The sequence below is a fragment of the Schistocerca gregaria genome, chromosome 6 (genome assembly GCF_023897955.1).
Source record: "Schistocerca gregaria isolate iqSchGreg1 chromosome 6, iqSchGreg1.2, whole genome shotgun sequence".
Taxonomy (NCBI): Eukaryota; Metazoa; Arthropoda; class Insecta; order Orthoptera; family Acrididae; genus Schistocerca; species Schistocerca gregaria.
Genome location: NC_064925.1, coordinates 261,336,428 through 261,360,812, shown reverse-complemented (window position 1 = coordinate 261,360,812; position 24,385 = coordinate 261,336,428). Strand labels below are relative to the sequence as shown.

The window sequence follows — 24,385 nt, the reverse complement described above, 5'->3', positions numbered from 1 at the left end:
CTCTGTCCTAGTGATGTAATTACATTCCAATTTTATACAACTTGTGGACCAATTGGCCAATATTAATTAAAAGAATTTTATATAGACGACACTTAAATGCTTATCAAAATTACATCAAACACTAAATATTAAAATGAATATCTACTCGCAAATTATTACATTAGCTTGGTTATTTTGTTTGTGGCCGAACACATAAATAATCTGCACATTCTTAACATTAAGGACTAATATTGACATTTAGAAAATCAGGTACTCTAGGTTTGCATGCACTGGTGTGTGCATTAAATGTTTGTAAGTATGATTTGGTTGAAATTCCAACTCGATCACATTTGGTGAGAGTTTCATGTGGAAACATGCTGGAGCCCCCAGGCGAAGCCTTGTGGGGTTATCACAGATTAGCTGCCATTGTACCTGCTACACCTGTTATGTTGACCACTCCTACTGGCATAATAGAGTGCATCTGAAATGTAGTAGACCTGTGGTCCCACTTACACACATAGTACATAGTGTATTCTAAAGGAGTTACCGCAAAAGCTTCCTAAGTCAAACTGCAAACTAGCAGCTTCAAAATTTTAATCATACATCTTAGGTGCTTTCTATTCAGTGTTCCCTCTTGGAATTTTGTAACACATTGAAACCCACATTCAGGAATTCCCTAGTGATCATTTTCCTGCCTTGGACTGTCTGTCCAAGTTACCAAACTATTCAGAATCTCATTCTGCTCACTGCAATTAATTACTGATCTGCTCAAACCAAAATGCAGCTGTTCATTCTGTAATCTTTGAATGGGCAAACTACTCGTCAAGTTCCCAGTTCTTAACATGTACTGATTCAGACTTCCAGTAAGCCAGCCAAATAAATAACAAGCAAGTGATTTCGCCTCACCATAAATAGACTCTCCTCTCCATTAGATTCAGCTTTTGTCGTACATTGCTTCTTTGCTAAGCCAAAGAGAAAAGTGCAAGCTAATTATGTTGTTTCTCTTCATTTACAGTTGCCCCCTGCATCACACTGTCTGTTAGGTGAGTGACAGCCAGCTTCTCTTTCCAATGTATTTAAACTGCTCAAACAACTTAATTTAGAAATTGTGTATTTTTTTACCTTTTATAATATTAATGTGATTGTACTCAGAAAGCACCACATTTTCTGAAAACTGCAGTTTTTGAATTTGCATACCTAGTGTTTCGGGGATGTAAGAATCCCAAAAGAGACCTTTCCCCTAGATGTACTTACATCTGTTAGTAGTTCTCAATTTTAATTTTAATGAAAGTAGCATTATTGTAAATGTTGTTATTTAGCAAATAGTCCATTGGGTTTATCTCAGGGGCCCCTTTTTAAATTCAGTGATTCATACTGTGAGATCCTACCCACGTATCTAACATAGGGTGCCTTGGAAACTGTTTTCTCAGATAACTAGACAACGTTCAAACAAATCTTGTTAATGGAGTTCATTACAGTAAATTGAATTGACAATACTTAACTTTACCTTTTTGCAGTAGGTGTCGCAAGCAAATAGCGACCGAGCGAGGTGGCGCAGTAGTTAGCACACTGGACTCGCATTCGGGAGGACAACAGTTCAATCCCGCGTCTGACCATCCTGATTTAGGTTTTCCGTGATTTCCCTAAATTGCTCCAGGCAAATGCCGGGATGGTTCCTTTGAAAGGGCACGGCCAACTTCCTTCCCCATCTTTCCCTAATCCGATGACCTCGCAGTTTGGTCTATCTAACATAGGGTGCCTTGGAAACTGTTTTCTCAGATAACTAGACAACGTTCAAACAAATCTTGTTAATGGAGTTCATTACAGTAAATTGAATTGACAATACTTAACTTTACCTTTTTGCAGTAGGTGTCGCAAGCAAATAGCGACCGAGCGAGGTGGCGCAGTAGTTAGCACACTGGACTCGCATTCGGGAGGACAACAGTTCAATCCCGCGTCTGACCATCCTGATTTAGGTTTTCTGTGATTTCCCTAAATTGCTCCAGGCAAATGCCGGGATGGTTCCTTTGAAAGGGCACGACCGACTTCCTTCCCCATCTTTCCCTAATCCGATGACCTCGCAGTTTGGTCTCTTCCCCGAAACAGCCAACCAAGCAAATAGCGATATGCAAATAATCAATGTCCTTCAATAGATACAACTTCCATGCAAGCAACTAATATAGATCACAAGTCATGGCTTGTTTGCTAGTGCGCCTCTTCTAGTACGGCCAAGGCTTGGCAGAACAGCCCTTATATTCTCTTCATATAGGGGCCACTCCCGTCGCGGTGTGGTCCTAGTCAGCGTCCTATTGGCTTATGTCGTCTCACAGTCTTCTCTGCTGCAGAATTTCGTGCCGACGTTCCGGCACTTGATGTTACACCGGAACACAGATTACATGTACAATTTTACTGGCAAACTTGGATGTTTCCTTTGGCTTATTTGTGCAATACACACTGTTTTATCATCATATTAGTGCCAGACTGTTAAAAAAGTACATAACAGTGAAATAATTTCTGAAAGTATGTGTCATTAAAGATTTAAAGTGTGTTCCCTGATCATTGATGTTAAAAAAAAAAAAACTGGACTCTTACTATTTTCCTAGCTGTCGCAAGCAGAGTTTCCTCTTCCAACTAAATTGAGGAAAGTATTTTGTAACTAGGGACCATTTACTAACAGTAAAGATTTCTCTGTCTGTCATTATTCATTAACATGGTCAGCTTAGCTGCTGTCATGATAATTGTCAGGAATTAATAATGAGTCACAAGGACCACCTCAAGCCTTGTGGGTTGGGAAGGAGGAACACTGTAAATCAACGGGGAAAGTAAAAACGTGATGTCTATAACATGGGGTGCTGTTGGAATCTGAAAATTATAAGTAACGCTTGGGAGCAGTTATAAAGCACACCTATGCAAAAGAGGAAAAGCACCCACAAAAATTAGAAAGAAAATAGGCAAATGTGATGCCCAAATACAAGGTTGAACAGGAGGGACATGAGGTTCCATGTGTTACATAGGGAAGGTACTGAAATGTGCCTCGTATCATAAGAAAGCCGAGTAAAATCAAATAATGGAAAGTTAAGGACGGTATAACAGAAATATGGAAAGAGTAGATTGATAGAGAATGTGTTGAATCGCAGGCAAGTATAACGAAAAAGACTGCTAGAAATATGTCAGTTCTCTTTTTCACTCATTCCATGCGGCTCAAACCCTCCCTTTTGGGTGTGTAAGGTGGATCAAATTTCAGACCATGAATTCAGAAATTGGAGCACCGATGGGGGTTTTGGTTGGTGTGTACTAGGCCAGTTAAGTAAGCCGTTAGTCCTCTTACTAAGTACGAATACTAAGTACATATACGAATCAGGACAGTGCATCTTGAATAGTGTGACTGCAGTTTATTGGAACTCCATTGAGCATAAAACACATGCTTCCTCTTACATGCAGGGGCTCGCCCTGTTGCAAGTCTGGAAGTGTTCTAAATAAAGTCCTTGTAGACAGCACCCATAAAACATTCTGAGAGAATATGTAACTTACCAGACAGTCACCTGCGATTGAAAGAGCTGATGGTACTTAGTCTAATGTTATCATGAGAATTTTGATCTGTCCATGAATGTTGGTGAAAATTTGCTTAAATATGACTGAAAGTACAGAAACCTGATTGGCAGTTAGTAAAGCACTGTCAGCAAACAACCACCACCACCGCCACCACTACGGCCTCATACGATATATACAAGACAGACTAATTTCAAATGTCAGAGGTGATTGTGTCTCCATAACAGCACAGTATCAAACAATGGAAACTCCAGGTAGGAATATCAACAATGTAGGAACAGTCAGATTGCTACTTACCATAAAGAACACATTAAATTGCAGACAGGCACAGTTAAAATACACTTGTATAAAGCTTTCGGCTACAGACTTCATCAGTAAAAGAGAGACACACCTTTTTGTGTGTATGAATGGTGTTGTGTCTCACTTTTATTGGGGAAGGCTGTGGCCGAAAGCTTCATGTAAGTGTGTTTTAATTGTGCCTGTCTGCAACTTAACACGTTTTCTTTATGGTAAATAGCAATCTGTGTTTTCTTACATTGTTAAGAGGACAGTATTATTGAGACAATGTGGTGTCAACAGATGACTTCTACTGATGATAAAACTTGATTATCTATCAGAAAAGATTTAAATTGTTTGTTACAAACCTCAGTTGTTTATATTTATATGCCGTTTTTTATTGCTTTGGTGTGAGGAATCCATCCCTAAAGTTTGTTGAAGGACGTCTGATACACACTGTACATCAAAAAAGCAAGTGAATAGGATGTAGTTGACATCTTTGTAGTCATGAGTTTATACTAACCTACAGCTAAAAATTCTGTTTGACAGTTATCCAGACCTAGAACTACAGCATGTGTTGAAAGCACATCCTGGAACTTGTATTTGCATTGAACTAGATCCTACAGGCAAATATTTTGCTACAGGATCAGCTGATGCTCTTGTTTCACTGTGGGATTTGGAAGAACTTGCATGTTTGCGGACTTTTTCAAGGTAAGTTTAGCAGATACTGCTCCATTTTTAAACAAGTTCATTTTACTTTGTTTTGAAAGGATTCAGAATTTCAATATTTTCTAAGCATTATGTAACAATCCAATCAGCTTTCAGTATTGTATAAAATAAACAGCTTTTAATGTGTAAAACATTCATCACTTATATTCATGTGAAACTCCTGTACATTAAGCACCAGGGTGAATGTATAACACACAGTCATACTGTGCAACAAACTCGTAATTGATTTGTAGTCTTTATTTAAAACTGCTGCCTCAGGAAACAGTAGTGCATTGTCATTCAGCTGTGCTGTTCATTCATAGTGCTTTTTTCTCATATGTAGTAGGCTTGATTTTAATTGTTCACAGCTCCCGAGGTTCTATATTCTGCTATTCAAATAAATAAGTAATGCTTGGACATGAATGGTGATGTGGGCCAGGCAAAAGTCCAGTGAGCAGGACATTTATAAATGACAATTTGCTTGGGAAATTGCCCAAAGCAGCTTTAAATGTCCAAAATATGGACATTTATTTAAAAAAAGCACTTTTTAAAGTTTGTATTGCTAGAATGTATAACTTACCAATTAAAATAAGGGATGGGACAATATTCCCAATATTAGAAGTTAGTAGATGTTTAAATTAGCACATACTTATATCATTCATTGCATTTATTACTAAGAACAAGAGGCAAGAAGGGGGAAGGTATATATATTTTTACTAGCATTTCAACTTGCTGTACCAAGGAAGGACGAGTGTTACAGCAGCTTATCATTTAGAGTGTCCTTTTTATTTTTACCATTTCTACTCTTCACTCTCTCTCTCTCTCTCTCTCTCTCTCTCTCTCTCTCTCTCTCTGACACACACACACACACACACACACACACACACACACACACACACACACAACGTTGAACAGATTTGTTATAATAAGCTGGTATAAAAATTCATTGCTGTGACATCATCACTTTGTAATCCATGTCTGAATATTACTGAATAATGATTGTTGTTGTTGTTGTTGTTGTTGTGGTCTTCAGTCCGGACAGTCCGGAGACTGGTTTGATGCAGCTCTCCACGCTACTCTATCCTGTGCAAGCTCCTTAATCTCCCAGTACCTACTGCAGCCTACATCCTTCCGAATCTGCTTAGTGTATCCATCTCTTGATCTCCCTCTACGGTTTTTACCCTCCACGCTGCCCTCCAATGCTAAATTTGTGATCCCTTGGTGCCTCAGAACACGTCCTACCAACCGATCCCTTCTTCTAGTCAAGTTGTTCCACAAACTTCTCTTCTCCCCAATTCCATTCAACGCCTCCTCACTAGTTATGTGATCTACCCACCTAATCTTGAACATTCTTCTGTAGCACCACATTTCGAAAGCTTCTATTCTCTTCTTGTCCAAACTATTTATCGTCCATGTTTCACTTCCATACATGCCTAAACTCCATACAAATACTTTCAGAAATGACTTCCTGACACTTAAATCTATATTCAATGTTAACAAATTTCTCTTCTTCAGAAACGCTTTCCTTGCCATTGCCAGTCTACATTTTATATCCTCTCTACTTCGACCATCATCAGTTATTTTGTTCCCCAAATAGCAAAACTCCTTTACTACTTTAAGTGCCTCATTTCCTAATCTAATTCCCTCAGCATCACCCGACTTAATTCGACTACATTCCGTTATCCTTGTTTGGTTTTGGTGATGTTCATCTTATATCCTCCTTTCAAGACACAGTCCATTCCGTTCAACTGCTCTTCCAAGTCCTTTGCTGTCTCTGACAGAATTACAATGTCATCGGCGAACCTCAAAGTTTTTATTTCTTCTCCATGGATTTTAATACCTACTCCAAATTTTTCTTTTGTTTCCTTTACTGCTTGCTCAATATACAGATTGAATAACATCAGGCAGAGGCTAAAACCCTGTCTCACTCCCTCCCACACCACTGCTTCCTTTTCATGCCCCTCGATTCTTATAACTGCCATCTGCTTTCTGTACAAATTCTAAATAGCCTTTCGCTCCCTGTATTTTACCCTGCCACCTTTAGAATTTGAAAGAGAGTATTTTAGTCGACATTGTCAAAAGCTTTCCCTAAGTCTACAAATGATAGAAACGTAGGTTTGCCTTTCCTTAATCTTTCTTCCAAGATAGGTCGTAGGGTCAGTATTCCCTCACGTGTTCCAACATTTCTACGGAATCCAAACTGACCTTGCCCGAGGTCAGCTTCTACAAGTTTTTCCATTCGCCTGTAAAGAATTCGCATTAGTATTTTGCAGCTGTGACTTATTAAACTGATAGTTCAGTAATTTTCACATCTGCCAACACCTGCTTTCTTTGGGATTGGAATTATTATATTCTTCTTGAAGTCTGAGGGAATTTCGCCTGTCTCATACATCTTGCTCACTAGATGGTAGAGTTTTGTCAGGACTGGTTTTCCCAAGGCCGTCAGTAGTTCTATTGGAATGTTGTCTACTCCCGGGGCCTTGTTTCGACTCAGGTCTGTCAGTGCTCTGTCAAACTCTTCACGTAGTATCGTATCTCCCATTTCATCTTCATCTACATCCTCTTCCATTTCCATAATATTGTCCTCAAGTACATCGCCTTCCACCTTTCTGCTTTCCCTTTTTTGCTTAGAACTGGGTTTCCATCTGAGCTCTTGATATTCATACAAGTGGCTCTCTTTTCTCCAAAGGTCTCTTTAATTTTCCTGTAGCCAATATCTATCTTCCCCGTCATGAGATAAGCCTCTACATCCTTACATTTGTCCTCTAGCCATCCATGCTTAGCCATTTTGCACTTCCTGTCGATCTCATTTTTGAGACGTTTGTATTCCTTTTTGCCTGCTTCATTTATTGCATTTTTATATTTTCTCCTTTCATCAATTAAATTCAATATTTCTTCTGTCACCCAAGGATTTCTACTAGCCCTCGTCTTTTTACCTATTTCATCCTCTGCTGCCTTCACTATTTCATCCCTCAAAGCTACCCATTCTTCTTCTACTGTATTTCTTTCCCCCCTTCTTGTCAGTTGTTCCCTTATGCTCTCCCTGAAACTCTGTACAACCTCTGGTTCTTTCAGTTTATCCAGGTCCCATCTCCTTAAATTCCCACTTTTTTGCAGTTTCTTCAGTTTTAATCTACAGTTCATAACCAATAGATTATGGTCAGAGTCCACATCTGCCCCTGGAAATGTCTTAAAATTTAAAACCTGATTCCTAAATCTCTGTCTTACCATTATATAATCCATCTGATACCTTTTAGTATTTCCAGGATTCTTCCATGTATACAACCTTCTTTTATGATTCTTGAACCAACTGTTAGCTATGATTAAGTTATGCTCTGTGCAGAATTCTACCAGACGGCTTCCTCTTTCATTTCTTAGCCCCAATCCATATTCACCTACTATGTTTCCTTCTCTCCCTTTTCCTACGCTCGAATTCCAGTCACTTATGACTATTAAATTTTCGTCTTCCTTCACTACCTGAATAATTTCTTTTATCTCATCAAACATTTCTTCAATTTCTTCGTCATCTGCAGAGCTAGTTGGCATATAAACTTGTACTACTGTAGTAGACGTGGGCTTCGTGTCTATCTTGGTAACAATAATGTGTTCACTATGCTGTTTGTAGTAGCTTACCCACATTCCTATTTTTTTATTCATTATTAAACCTACTCCTGCATTACCCCTATTTGACTTCGTATTTAGAACCCTGTATTCACCTGACCAAAAGTCTTGTTCCTCCTGCCACCGAACTTTACTAATACCCACTATATCTAACTTTAACCTATCCATTTCCCTTTTTAAATTTTCTAAACTACCTGCCCAATTAAGGGATCTGACTTTCCACGCTCCGATCCGTAGAGCGCCATTTTTCTTTCTCCTGATAACGACGTCCTGTTAAGTAGTCCCCACCCAGAGATCCGAATGGGGGACTATTTTACCCCCAGAATATTTTACCCAAGAGGACGTCATCATCATTTAACCATACAGTAAAGATGCATGCCCTCGAGAAAAATTACGGCCATAGTTTCCCCTTGCTTTCAGCCGTTCGCAGTACCAGCACAGCAAGGCCGTTTTGGTTAGTGTTACAAGGCCAGATCAAACATTCAGACTGTTGCCCCTGCAACTACTGAAAAGGCTGCTGCCCCTCTTCAGGCACCATACGTTTGTCTGGCTTCTCAACAGATACCCCTCCGTTGTGGTTGCACCTACAGTACGGCTATCTGTATCGTTGAGGCACGCAAGCCTCCCCAGCAACGGCAAAGTCCATGGTTCATGGGGGGGGGGGGAATGATTATTTATAGCAAAATTATTACTGAACATATTAAACAGCTGGCATGTGTTACTTGATAATAAATGTATCCTTCAATGTTAAACTGTTTTCGGAGGGGAGGGACAAGCTTTATTGTGACTATAGTTTTTTGTTCTGTTTCTGTCTTTATCTACTTTCGTATGACTGCTCTACTGTGAAGATAAAATGAGAACACTAACATAAAAAAGATTTAATAACAAAGAATTGATGCTGAAGACACTGGAATTGTTCAATTCCTATACTAGTCAATTCCTAGAGAACCAGCGATTCTTAGAGTCATAGAATCTAAATCGGCACATGACTTATTCCTAATTAAAATCATTATGTATAAACCTTGTTCTGCAGTAGTGTAGTAGGCTTTAAGTAAATATACTACATGCAGCCTATCTACTTAATATAAACTATACTTTATTTCAGAAATTACTTTTAAACTTGAGTTTTGTTTTCTTTTTTGTTATGTATTACCCCAAGAATTGACCTCATTAAAAATGTATAGATATGTTGCAAAAAACTTGTTCCAATACAGAATATCAGTTTAAATTTTTTTAATAAGTGTTGCATAAATGTCCAAGCATTTATGAATTTTGAGCATTTGCACAGGCATTTATACTGGGCATTTGCCTCAACTTATAGATGCCCAAGCATTTTTCTACACTAGACATGAAGGTAAATACATATTCTTGTGTAGTCTTAATTGCATGTGGAAAAGCAAAACACCCTTGAAGACAGCCTATGTAGAGCCTTCTTTTTCTTTGTAATAATGCTGTCAGATACCTCTGCACATAACTGCAAGCAACAAGTTTGGTTTATTGTTATAGGAGCGGGCAGGTGAAGACTTCAGAACCAATTTAAGCAAAAACTTTACCAAAAATGAAAACACAATGTAGCTTAGCATTCTACGCAAGGAAGTAATTGTTGCCAGTAAGAAATGAACAAAAAGCTGTTGTGGGAAAATTGGAAATGTAAATTTAAATATTTAGAGACAAAATAAAGACAATATTAGAATTACAGAGAAATAAAGGGGAGAATCGTGAATATTAAAATGGAGTAGAATTGTAAGAGGCAAACACAAATTAAAATGATGATGAATATCAAGTGCAAAAGAATTGTAAAGATAGTGATGTTATGCACTTTACGATATTATGAATGAAACGAAGTTGATGTGTGATGTTGTGCAATGAAAAGTAAATGAAGCTGCTGATGTAACCCATTTTTACAGTAGCAGTAAATGTAGTGTTGAAAAAAGGGATAAAAAAGGAAGCACATATACAAATGGATTATGCCCATTGACCAACTCTGTAAATGATATTGTAAATGATATTTTGTCACTAATTAGAAGAGTTACCTCCTAAATGTGCATCTGTACTCCACAAACCATATGGTGTTTAGTGTGTGTTATATGGTGTTCATACTCTTCTATAATTACATCTATACTCCGCAAGTCACCTTATGGCATGTGGTGGAGGGTACTTTGTATATTACCATCTCTTCCCCCTCACACTGTTCCATCACAAATGGTCTTCACGGAGATCAGTTGTTGGTAAGCCTCCACGTGATCTTGAATGTCTCTGATTTTACCTTCATGATCTTTTCGCGAGGTATGTGCAGGAAGAAAGCAATATATTGGTTGACTCGTCTAGAAACATATGCTCTCAGAACTTTAACAGTGTGATGCAGAATACCTCTCTTTCAGCATCTGCCACAGGATTTGGCTGAGCATATCCATGATGTCTTTGCCTTTACTAAGTGAACCTGTAATGAAATGCTGTGCTCTTCTTTGGATCTTCTCTTTATCTTTATCAATTTGTTTCATAGGGCTGTTCCACTTTAAATCACTCTGTACACATATTCATAGATATTTTATGGATATACCTGCTTCCATCGAATGTTGTGCAATCATTTAATTATACAGTAATGAGTCTTTCTGCTTATTTATTAGCAGTATTTTACATTTGCTTATGTTGCGAGTCAATTTCACTCCCTGCACCAAGCATTGACCCTCTGCAAGTCTTCCTACATGTCACTACGATTGTCCACTGTGGCAACATATATTTTGAAAAATAATGGTCTTTGCAAAACTCTCTTGGAGTATGCTCAATCTTGCTTTTACATATGAAGATTTCTATCCATAGAGAATGACATGCCATGTTCTGTTTGCTAGAAACTCTTCAGTTCAGTCACACAGCTGATGTGATATTTAGTTTGCTCATATTTTATTCATTAAGCAGCACTGCACAACTACACACATCAAAAATAGTTTTGCATCACCTCGGGTCCAAGAGTTCCGGGACCTGTACAGAAAATTGGAATAGAGATCAACATAAACATCATTTCCACCCTTTTTATTGCTCATGAAAACCGCACATTTCATTTTGTACCACCATACAGTGAGACCTTCAGAGGTGGTGGTCCAGATTGCTGTACACAACGGTACCTCTAATACCCAGTAGCACGTCCTCTTGCATTGATGCATACCTGTATTTGTCGGGGCATACTATCCGCAAGTCCATCATGGCACTGTTGGTTCAGATTGTCCCATTTCTCAATGGTGATTTGGCATAGATCCCTCAGAGTGGTTGGTGGGGCACTGCCTCCATAAATAGCCCTTTTCAATCTATCTCAGGCATGTTTGGTAGGGTTAATGTCTGGAGAACATGCTGACCACTCTATTCGAGTGATGCTGTTATCCTGAAGGGAGTCATTCACAAGATTTGCACGATGGGGGCGCAAATTGTCGTCCATGAAAACTAGTGCCTCGCCAGTATGCTGCCGATACAGTAGCAGTATCGGTTGGAGGATGGCATCCACGTATCATACAGCTGTTACGGCACCTTCCATGATCATCAGCAGTGTGTGTCAGTCCCACATAATGCCACCCCAAAACTGCAGGGAACCTCCACCTTGCTGCACTCACTAGACAGTGTGTCTAAGGCATTCAGCCTGACTGGGTTGCCTCCAAACGCGTCTATGATGATTGTCTGGTTTAAGGCATATGCGACACTCATCCGTGAAGAGAACGTGATGCCAATCCTCAGCGGTCCATTTAGCATGTTGTTGGGCCCAACTGTACCGAACTGCCTGGTGTTGTGGTTGCAAAGATGGACCTCGCCATGGACGTTGGGAGTGCAACCTGCTGTGCACAGTTTGAGTCATAATATGATGTCCTATGGCTACTATGGCTACACAAAAAGCATTATTCAACATGATGGCGTTGGTGTCAGCGTTCCTCCGAGCCATAATCCGTAGGTATCGGCCATCCATTGCAGTAGTAGGCCTTGGGCGGCATGTCATCGCCAGTTTCTGTCTCTCTGTATCTCCTCAATGTCTGAACAACTTTGCTTTGGTTCACTCTGAGACCCCTGGACACTTCCCTTGTTTGAGAGCCCTTCCTGGCACAAAGTAACAATGCGGATGCGATCGAACTGCAATATTGACCGTCTAGGTATGGTTGAACTACAGACAACACGAGTTGTGTACCTCCTTCCCGGTGGGATGACTGGAACTGATCGGTTGTCCGACCCCCTCCGTCTATTACGCACTTCTCATTCATGGTTGTTTACATCTTGGCAGGTTTAGTGACATCTCTGAACAGTCAAAGGGACTGTGTCTGTGATACAATATCCACAGTCAACATCTCTCTTCAGGAGATCTGGGAAATGGACTGATGGAAATTTTTGTGTGTGTGTGTGTGTGTGTGTGTGTGTGTGTGTGTGTATTGAATAGCGTCAACTTGGATGCCAGTATTTACTACTTTCTGTGGTGAACAGGGTGAATTGAGTTTCACATCCTTGTTGCTTTTAGAACCCATGTTGATTTCTGCTCGAAAAATTTTCAGTCTCTGGAAATGCCATAATATGCTAACGTAAAACATGTTCTAAAATTCTACAACAGACCAACATCAGAGGTATAAGCCTATAGTTTTGTGCAACTGTTCAGTGGTCCTCCTTGAAAATGCAAATGACATGCACTTTTTCCAAATCAGTATGAACATCTCGCTTCACCAAAGACCTGTGATACATGGATGCTAGAAGGGGAGCAAGTTCTTTGACATACTCCATGTAGAATCATATTGGTATCCTGTTAGATGCAGTGGCCTTTCTTCTAGTGAGCAATTTCAGTTCCTTTTCTATCACATGCTCACTTGTTACAGTATCTATTATTTTTGACATTCGTTCGACAATTTAGAGGAGAAAGTACAATGTGATCTTCCTCTTTTAAACAGTAATGGAAAATGAAGTTTAGTATTTTGGCCCTCTCTGTGTTGTCACAGAATGTCTGGACAGATGGCCTTGATCCGTTAAGACCAAAACTTCTTTGGCATCTCACCGTCTTTAGATTGATAAAAACTACACTCTTATTTCTACAGTGACGAAATAAACAATACTTAGTTAATGTTTGAACAAATAAAATTCACTTTTATTTGTAAATGTTTTATGATAATGAGACATAATTAATCAACAAGAAGATTGGCACTGCTATATTTAACAATTTTTTTATGTTAGATTTGGCCAAGCGCAGTGCTCTTATTAATTCATGTACCAGTTTTTTCTGCTCATTGATTATGGTGCCGTTGATACCATATTCGTTAACTTATTTTTAAACCTATGAGTTTAATAGAATAGAGTACTTAATGCTTTTTCCTATGATGGTGGAGGCTCACCAGCAGTTTTCCACCTACATGTTTCTAATTCTGTTTAATCAAAATCTGTTTTCAGTATGTTTGCTATTACAGAGTCCTAGAAATTGTACTCAAATGTTAAGTTCATTATGTGAAAAATTTAGACTTTCAGTGAAAGTGATCTTAGAAACCAGTACTAAAATAGCAGCAATACAATTTACTGTGAATAAGCATTTTCCATTGTTTATGTCAGTTCTGGGGGAATATCTAAATGTTTTAACCTTTGTCCTGTCTGCTAAGCTCCCGTTTTCTTCGAAGCAAGACAGCTGTGTCTTATAGTGGTAAGATATTCATCACATTTATCTGCCAACAGGGTTCAAGGGTATTTGTATCTTTGAAGAAATCCACTTACTTTGGCAAGTAAATCTGTCTCCTTTTCCATGCTTCTTAGAAGCAAACCAAACTATCTCTGGAGAGCCTCCTGTTCTTAGCTAATTTTCTATCAGATGGTCATACAAAAAAATGTTTACCAATTCAGCTACTTGTGACCCATTGTGAATGAAAGCACTGCTTAAAATTACCGATTTATTGCCCAGTACTTGGCACTGGAACAGGAAAGTGTGAGAACTGGCCAAATTATATTGAGACAGTAGTGAAATTGGGGACAAGAGCTATACAAGCCCTTCATATTGTGCACCGATTTGACTGTCAGCAAGTGAAAAACTGACAGCAAAACGTTGAATGATGTACAAATTGATAACTCAGTTTGAACAACTGGACATGCCACACCAAGCTTGTGGTTCGCAATGATAAGTTTTCGTTACCACTGAGTGTGGAGTAATTTCAATAAACATGATTCCTATATCAGTTTCATAATCTGTGGTTTCCCTCACATCAGATATGACTAATTTACATTTTTAAAATTTAGATAATTGTTAGATACTTTCCTATTATTAAAGTCTAACAAAATAGTGACAATAGATTTAATGCATTTTCAACTTCTTGTGGTGTAATGAATTATCGATTAAATTTCAGGCATGTAGCCGCGCTAATAAAATTTCCTCCACCGATATTTTGGCCGCGTATCATCCGGCCATCCTCGGAGTGAGTCACAAGACTGACGAAAGATGCCAAGTGCGGCTTTATATGCTTCACCGCGGCGGTACTGCGCATGTGGGTCACAGATACTGGTTGGCGGCAGCCGCTAACTTTAAATGCAGATGATACAGGCGTTAAGAAACAGTGTCCAACTTCCGACGAGTAAAACGAATTCTTTCTCTGACAATAGCAGAACCAGCCCTGTGTAAAATTCTGTTTACTGCAGCGTTCTTAACAAAGTGAACCAACCTTGCAAATTTTTGGACAACTCCATGGTCGCGGCACTTCAGTGAGAAACTCAAGGAGCTCAATATTCTTGCTCTCTAGTGTCATAATTTGTCCAAACTTTGGACCCATGAAACCATCTCCTCCCCAAAGAGGTACTTCATCTGCATTTTAAACTTCTCATGGCGTAAAGAATAATTGTATAAATTTCAGTCATGCAGCCACATGCAAGGTTGTTTCACTTTGTTAAGAACACTGCAGTAAATAGAATTTTACATAGGGCTGGTTCTGCTATTGTCAGAGAAAGAATTCGTTTTACTCGTCGGAAGTTGGACATTGTTTCTGAACGCCTGTATCATCTGCATTTGAAGTTAGCGGCTGTTTTATCTCCTGACTCATGGGACTGGATTGATGGCACAACATGGGCTAAGTCTGACTGGGTTCGCGAAGTGGTCACAAAAAGACAGATTACCAAGTACAGCTGATTGGACCAGCCTTCTCAGGTGGACTCTGCTGTTCGACGCCCTGTCATAAATTTGACGGGTAAGGATCTGGACGAAGCTACGTTGTCTGTCTTAAGTAAAGGGCTAAATTCTGCCCCTACCCCAAAGACTTTGCCGATATCATCTTTCAACAGTGCCATTGAAGAAGCTGTCCGTCCACTATCAGAGGATTCTGCGGAAGAAATCAGACGAGAAACATGTCAAGCAATTACGAAGCATCATCTACAAAGAAGCAATATTTCCAAGGAAGAAAGATGTGCGATACGAAAGCTGTGTGAGGATACTGAGACAGTTTTCCTGCATGCTGATAAAGGTAATGCTGCTGTGCTTTGGCCTCAGGAAGTCTGCAAGGAAAAGATATGTAGTCTACTTAGTTCTGGTGCATACTGGAAGATTAACAAAGATCCTACTAACAAGGTGACAATAAGGACTGCTGCCTTGCTGAAAGCTTCATCACTACTGAAGGAAGTCATAAGTAGTTTAAAAGTACGAGGTGCAGTACCACCGAGATTTCATGGTCTTCCTAAAGTTCACCAGATGGGTGAGGATGAGCGTCTAGAGGACTTGTCTATGAGTCCTATAATGAGCACTATTGGTTCACCAATGTATTTTTCTGCCAAATATTTAGCTTCCTTATTAAAACCATTGATAGGAAAATGTAGTCACCACATTCATAATTCTGTGGATTTTATTCAGAGACTTAGCAATGTCAGTCTAAATAGTACAGATGTGCTTGTTAGTTTTGACGTGATATCACTATACACCAACGTACTTTTAAAGGACTCTTTATCTCTTTATCAGCCAACATTTTGAAAAGAACATTACGTCCTTATTTGAACATGTGCTTTTATCATCTTATTTTCAGTTTAATGGTGAATCTTATGAGCAAATTGATGGTGTTGCCATGGGAAGCCCCCTCTCCCCTCTGGAGGCTAATTTATTCATGGAAGACTACGAGGACAAGGCACTAGACTCGGCAAGTTTTAAACAAACGGTCTTCTGGAGGTACGTGGACGAAACATTCGTGGTATGGCCCCATGGAATGGATGAATTACATCGATTTCTTGATCATTTCAGTTCCATCCATGCTAGCATTAAATTTGCTATGCAAATAGAAAAAGACGGCTGCCTCCCCTTTTTGGATGTTGTCGTTCGCCGTAAAGGTGATGGCACATTAGGACATGCTGTATATCAGAAACCAACACACACAAATCTATGTCTTCATGCCAGTAGCTGCCATCACCCTTCACAGACCACAGGTGTCCTTAAGACATTAGTTCATCGGGCACACTCTATATCCGATAAAGACAATTTGGAAGAAGAGTTAACATACCTCAAGAGCATTTTTAAATCAAATGGATTTTCTCCACAACAAATTCGTCGAGCATTCAATGCAAAACGTAAAAAGCAGGTATTTGATGAGGAAGAAGATAGTAATTCCTTCAGATCTAGTGCATTTTTGCCCTATGTAGGTGCTCTTTCCTCAAAGATAGGCCCTATTCTTGAGAAACACTGTGTTAAGGTGATCTTCTGGCCCCCCACAAAGATTGCAGGATGATTTACAGCTTCGTAAAGCGGGTGTGTAGCACATTCCTTGCAGAAATTGTGAGAAGTTGTACATAGGTCAAACAACACGCACCGTTCATGAGAGGTGTGTGGAGCATCGAAGATAAACACGCTTATTACAGCCAGACAAGTCAGCTGTGGCCGAACATTGTATTGATACAGGACATTCCATGAATTACAGTGATGTGAAGATTTCAACGTCCCCCTTTGTTTTTGGGAATCTGTTTTCAAGGAAACTGTAGAGATTAGGTTAGCTAATAAATTAATAAATAGAGATAATGGTTTTAATTTGGACAAAGCATGGAATCCGGCTCTTGTAGTAATTAAACTTCAGAGAACTTGTCATTGTGTCACTGCCACCGATCATACATCGATAAGCGAATCGAATATCTGTACGCTTTCGCCACAGACGGCGCATGTGCAAATGTATTTCTCTGCCGCCAACCAGCATCTGTGACCCACATGCGCAGTACCACCGCGGTGGAGCATATAAGGCCACGCTTGGCATCTTGTCGTCTGTCTTGTGACTCACACTGAGGATGCTCGGATGATACATGGCCGAAATATCAGTGGAGGAAATTTTATTTGCGTGGCTGCATGCCCAAAATTTAATAGATTAGTTTTAATGTTTTGTAAATAATTTGTATTGGGACAGCCGTACTTGAATTTTTTTGTTTTTACTCTTCAGACGATTTCACTTTACCTACCAGACAGTAATCACTCACTGTTGTAGATGATGTTATCAACCTCCGTAGCTGAGGTCACTGACGCACACCTGTGTGGTGATTTTCAACTTGGACATAAACTGGCTCAGGGTGTATGCAACCCAGGACAGCCGGGAGATCCGGAAAATCCCGGGAATTTTTTAGAATTCTGGGAATTTTTCATTGTTTTAGTTTTCAGTTAAATTTTTGTAACATTGACTGGTAAGTACCAATACTGTAACGAAGGATATTACTGTATCTCACTACAGCAGAGTAATATTGCAGCAATAAAACATGAAAGAGAGAAGAACAAAAATAAAACTAAGTTGGCAAGGAAATGCGCCATACACAGCAACAAAACACCGTGCTCACACAAGCGTCTGCCAACAGCAAAATGTGTCGAAGGCTTTAGGAAGACTATGCAATGCTTCAGAACAACAAATTGCCTCCAATGAGCATGACATCACAACTGTTTACATTAGATTCGTTTGAGCAGTTGAGTGGCGTTGTATGTAGAGTACCTTCTCCGGCTTCTGACTGCAGAAATGTGACTGTTAGCTGTCTAAGCAAACCAGCAAGGGGCCAGGTGCTACCCAGAAAAATTTTACTGGTGTGCCTAATCTATCAGCGTCACGCATGCGCAACAGACTCGGTTCTAAGGGGCGGAGGCAAACCAGGGTACCTGCCCCGGAACGCATCACTGTTAGTTTTTGAACCTTTTTGAACACATTCTAAGTTGACTTTTGAATAAATCATAAGTTGATTTTTGAATGCATGCACAGTGTACGTGATGTGTCTGCCAGGGGAATCCCCGCATGTAGGAATAAACTTTCCTGCAGACAAAAGGTGACGGGGCCAAACGAGCTGAGCGGAATAAAGTCGAATGGGTCAATGCCAATCGCTGTTTATGTGGTTGACTGGATCTGCGAATGATCAGAATTGTTATAACTACTAGCGAAAGCATAGATTCAAACTACCAGAGTGGAAATAAATGACTGACAGGAATAACAGGTAAGAAAGATTATGTGGTATCTTCTCGGTGTATCCAAAAAAAGGAAATTTAGCCAGACCTCTACACTAGTAAGGGCCAGTTGTACAGTCCCAAGCTAGCAGGTGCTTAAGTTCTATTCTGGGAGGAGCACGCAAAATGCATTGTACGAACACATAATAACACCTAATCAGAGAATAAATGCTGGGTAACTAAACCGGCGATCATGGCAGCATTAGTGAAGTTAATTGGAGAATAAGTTTGGACACTGGCAGGAATAGTTTTTAGAATTAGTGATGTTAAAGTTCTTCATTAGAATGGGGAAGGAGAAGAAACGGGGACATCACACGAATTATAGAAGAATATGACGATTCCAAATTTATATAAAAATTTCGTACTACTACTTTTCGATCTCATGCTTCAGAAGTTGGAGCGTATGAATGAAATGTAAACTTTTCCCTAACATAAAGCTTTTTGCTTGTGGTAAGCCTATTTGGCATTTGAAATTCGTTCTTCGTTAATGATGTTCGGTTGTCCGGTAAAAATGACCATTTGTTCCAAAACAGTCTCATTTATTTGGTGTGTATTAAAACTTCTGTAATATTACACAGCTCTATTTCGTTTTATCTAGCACACAGTGACAAGATACACATAATCAGATCGAGAAACCACACCAGTCTTCGGTATTATTTGTATTAACAGCTTTTTCAGTATTAGACAACATTTCGTTTTTTCGTGTAGTGAAACATTTGACTAACTTTCATGATGTAATAGATTCTTTCGTAGGAAGGAAAGCACGCTATGTAAACCCGAAGCAAGATTAGGGAGAGAAATTTGTTAGGACTTAAGGATAGAAGAAATGTGTACCGTCTTGCTTGTCTCTCACCTTTACTGGTTTTATGTATCCTACGTTAAATTTTATGTCACACAAAACAGCGACTTATCAGCTAATAGGCAATAAAGAGTGCAGATTTTCTGAAGAGTTCTTGATCTCCTGATTACAAGTAATCCCATCCAGTATTAATTGCACGTTTCTTTTTTTTAAGAGGGACAAGATGTCAAAATGCCCCACTTGGAGCAGGAGAGGCACCACAAGACATTTTAATGTCTACTATCCTGAATATAGTGTGATGGCATCCATTACAAAGTATACACATTTGAATTCGATAGAGTGAAGTACAGTGATGTGCGATAGAAGAATGCTGTGTGAAGATGCGTGGCACTGTGTTTTGGTACACTTGAGACCAAATAACATGTCTTACATTTCCTCTCATACATAGGTTTTATGTATCAGACTCTTCAGATAGATGTGTGCTACAAAATGAATGTTTTTATGAAAGTCGATTTAATTTTTGGCGTCGTATCTCGAACACTGGAGGGAGGGGCGGCCACTATCTAGTATTGCCCCGGTTCTGGAAATATCGTAGATTCAGGACTGATAAACAGAGCAGTCTGTGTCGTAGTCTGGTGGTCTCCACTTGAGCCATATTCACGTTTAGTGATTTTGCTGTTTCCTGTTCGTTTATTTCTCTCATGTCAAATGAAAACAAAACGGATTTCTGTGGCCGGGAGCTATGAAGTCCGTTAAAATACATTTGCATAATTATGGAAGGCTAAAATACGTATTAGTTTCAGATTTTATGTCCCCTTTCTGACAGTCAAGCATTACTCGCCTTGGAGAACAATGAAGTTATTTTTATTGATTTGCTAAAGAAATTTGGCTTTAATAACTTTTCCGCTGAGCCAGCCAATTTATTTGAAACGGAGCGTTTAATTCCACACTACTGGCTAGTTTCAACTGTTCGCTGCATTTCAAGTGCACATTTTTATCTTCTAGCACACATGGCATTATGCCATAATAAAGTACCAATGAGATAATACAGTACTAGTACTGCAAGAAAATTTACATACGAATGTGCACTTCAAGCTGAATTATGCCTTTTAGTATGGTTCACAAAATTCCCATGCTCTTGGAGTATCCTCTAATGTCTTGTTTCCTCTGTGACATAATGTAAGATCTTTTAATGCTGTACACATGCAAACATACAGGCTTCCTGCGTAATCATAACTGTGCAAGCACAGTGACGCTTGTTATCTGGCGCTCTCTGGCAACTGCTGAAACCAACCTATTTCTTACAGGTCGCAAGAAAATATTGCGAATGGTGGTTTGAAAAGTGTTACTTTCAAAGTAAATTTCCTTTTACGCAAGATGAACTGTGTGTGAGAATGGACGATGAATTTCTTGAATCACAGAGCGTTTGACTCTCATTTAAAAATCAGCTCTTTGAATACGATGATTTAAAATAATTTCAAGTCCAGAAGATCTGACATTTACGTTGTTCTTAAAAATTTTACTGGCACATTTGTGTGATATATCTTAAAGTGTAACACATGCAAAGAGCAGCAACATTGTATGTGAAAGCTTTTCTATTCTTGTAGCAACACTACGTATATTAATTTACACCATTAACTTTTCCTATTTGTGTGTTCGCGCTGCTTAACAGTGATGTTGCTATTGGCTGACTACCCCACGTGTCCTATGTTCTGAATATACACTGTTGTCAGCTGGCGAGATCAAGTGACGTGAGCTATGACTGGCTAACAAAAGTGCAGCACAAACTCGATTTAAATGCTTTGGAAAGTAACATATTATGATTGGTGGAATTCGAATTTATACTTTCATAATATGAAAATATAGTGTACATGTTACTGGATGTCAGATATTTTCCCAAAATGTGTTGTTTTTTTTTTTTTTCTGTGTCGATTCTTTTACTAAAGTGCTGGGAAATTCCACGCCTGTGTATGAAAACATAACCATTCATAAGATGATAACTTTTACAGTTCCCAGGAAACGTATACTTTCACTTAACACGGAAAAAGTGTATTTTCACCCAGGAGGAAGTGTACTTTTAACCGGGAAATTTTTTTTAATTAATTAATTCATTTATTTATTTATTTATTTTTCCGTTGTCCACGTATACACCCTGTGGTTTGAATCCTGGTGGTAGAAAATTTTCACTGTTTGCATTTGGCAGGCAAGTGGAGGAGAGGAAGTCATTGTGCCAGTTGGATTAAATTCCAGACTTCTCTACAGTGTCACATAAAGCGAGAGCAAGTGACTCTGTTGACGGCGATTTGTCCGTCAGATGAGCGCTTTCAGCTCTCTGGCTGCGTTGGTGCCATATGAAAGGCTTAGGCTGTGCGCCGGCATCAGGTTTCACCCTGTCCCTTCCCTTCATCTATAACAACATAAACTCAAAAGTGCGCTGTACAGGCACTCATCACAGGGCAGAGATACACCCTTGACACTCATAAAAGGTTGGAGAAAGACAATGGCAAATCTCCTCCCATGGGACTATGAATAGAACAAGAATGCGGGATTCCTGCATCTGCTTCCCTATGCTCTTTCCCTGGCTGTGGGCACCCCCTCCATGAGGGGAATGCCTGTGCTCCCCCACCAGTGTGTGTAAATTGTCATGGACAGCATTCTCCACGCTCGCCTGCATGCCCGGTGTTTTTGAAAGAAAGGAGAATTCAAGAGCACAAAACCTTAGATTGGCTCACCTGCACTGAGGCTTGTCAAAAGTATGACCAGCTTCATCCTGTGTCTATGACTTCTGCTTTTGCTTCAGTTATGTCCATTCCCCCTCCTACCTGCTCCTCTTCCCAGCACCACCCCATTTGCCCCATGCCTTCTGCCTCCTCCTCCTCCCTCTCCAACTCCCCTCCCTGCCAGTACCCATACCCACCCCTTCGGGTGCTGCTCCTCCACCCCTGCTGGAGAAGTGCTCCCCTCCTTTGCCGTCAGCCGGTGCTGGAGCTCCCTCCTGGGCTCCTCTTCCCAGCAACCCCCTGAAAGGTGATCCGCTGCTCCAAATCGGCAGCATGATCCGCGGCCGGTGGTTGCCAAGATTGCCCAGTGTAATTCCGTGCCCGCCTTCACTGAAGTCTGCCCTTCTCTTCCTTCCCAAGAGAAGAAGCAGAAACGCAAGAACAAGGGCAAGGCCCCTCTGGTAACCCCTCAGGTGGAGCGTTCCCCTCCTCCAGTTAATGACCAGCTTGAGAATCCTCCAGTATAATTGTAATGGATATTTGTGTCACCTTCCAGAGTTGCAGCTCCTCCTTTCCTTCTACTCTGCCACTTGTATTGCACTCCAGGAGACCCATTTTGTCAATTCTTACTCACCTGCCCTTCATGGGCTCCACGCTTTCTGTCCGAACCGAATTGGCCCCTTGCCGGCTTCTGGTGGTTTTGCACCTTGGTCCGAAAGCACATTGTTAGTAAATGGGTTCCCCTCCATACCACTCTGGAAGCCATTTGTGTCAGGGTCCATCTGGCCACTCCAATCACAATCTGCAATCTCTACCTCCCACCTGACAGACTGCCCACATCCCTTGCTCTAACCACCCTTCTTCAACAATTCCCTCCCCCCTTCCTGCTACTTTTTTGCTTTTTTTTATTATTATTATTTTGGGTCACCAGTCTACTGACTGGTTTGATATGGCCCGCCACGAATTCCTCCCCTGTGCTAACCTCTTCATCTCAGAGTAGCACTTGCAACCTACGTCCTCAATTATTTGCTTGACGTATTCCAATCTTGGTCTTCCTCTATAGTTTTTGCCCTCTACAGCTCCCTCTAGTACCATGGAAGTCATTCCCTCATGTCATAGCAGATGTCCTATCATCCTGTCCCTTCTCCTTATCAGTGTTTTCCACATATTCCTTTCCTCTCCGATTCTGCGTAGAACCTCCTCATTCCTTACCTTATCAGTCCACCTAATTTTCAACATTCGTCTATAGCACCACATCTCAAATGCTTCGATTCTCTTCTGTTCCGGTTTTCCTACAGTCCATGTTTCACTACCATACAATGCTGTACTCCAGACGTACATCCTCAGAAATTTCTTCCTCAAATTAAGGCCGGTATTTGATATTAGTAGACTTCTCTTGGCCAGAAATGCTTTTTTTGCCATAGCGAGTCTGCTTTTGATGTCCTCCTTGCTTCGTCCGTCATTGGTTATTTTACTGCCTAGGTAGCAGAATTCCTTAACTTCATTGACTTCGTGACCATCAATCCTGATGTTAAGTTTCTCGCTGTTCTCATTTCTACTACTTCTCATTACCTTCGTCTTTCTCCGATTTACTCTCAAACCATACTGTGTACTCATTAGACTGTTCATTCCGTTCAGCAGATCATTTAATTCTTCTTCACTTTCACTCAGGATAGCAATGTCATCAGCGAATCGTATCATTGATATCCTTTCACCTTGTATTTTAATTCCACTTCTGAACCTTTCTTTTATTTCCATCATTGCTTCCTCGATGTACAGATTGAAGAGTAGGGGCGAAAGGGTACAGCCTTGTTGTTGTACATATTGTATATGACCCGTCTCTCCCTATAGTTTACCCCTGCTTTTTTTTTCAGAATCTCGAACAGCTTGCACCATTTTATATTGTCGAACGCTTTTTCCAGGTCGACAAATCCTATGAACGTGTCTTGATTTTTCTTCAGCCTTGCTTCCATTATTAGCCGTAACGTCAGAATTGGCTCTCTCGTGCCTTTACTTTTCCTAAAGCCAAACTGATCGTCACCTAGCGCATTCTCAATTTTCTTTTCCATTCTTCTGTATATTGTTCTTGTATGCAGCTTCGATGCATGAGCTGTTAAGCTGATTGTGTGATAATTCTCGCACTTGTCAGCTCTTGCCGTCTTCGGAAATGCGTAGATGATGCTTTTTCGAAAGTCAGATGGTATGTCGCCAGACTCATATATTCTACACACCAACGTGAATAGTCGTTTTGTTGCCACTTCCTTTAATGATTTTAGAAATTCTGATGGAATGTTATCTATCCCTTCTGCC

General features: G+C 40.1%; 1 protein-coding gene across 2 annotated transcripts in view; it reads left to right on the top strand.

The window, feature by feature from the left end:
- Positions 1-24,385, top strand: part of LOC126279009 (THO complex subunit 3) — a 61,158-nt gene that overhangs the window by 21,581 nt on the left and 15,192 nt on the right. The window contains exons 4-5 of one of the 2 annotated variants that reach the window (XM_049979389.1): positions 4,354-4,515; positions 16,131-16,270. In XM_049979389.1, coding sequence (XP_049835346.1) covers positions 4,354-4,515; positions 16,131-16,236 — 268 coding nt within the window. In that variant the 3' untranslated portion in view covers positions 16,237-16,270. The remainder of the gene's footprint in view (positions 1-4,353; positions 4,516-16,130; positions 16,271-24,385) is intronic. The other variant, XM_049979388.1, reaches the window with a different exon arrangement.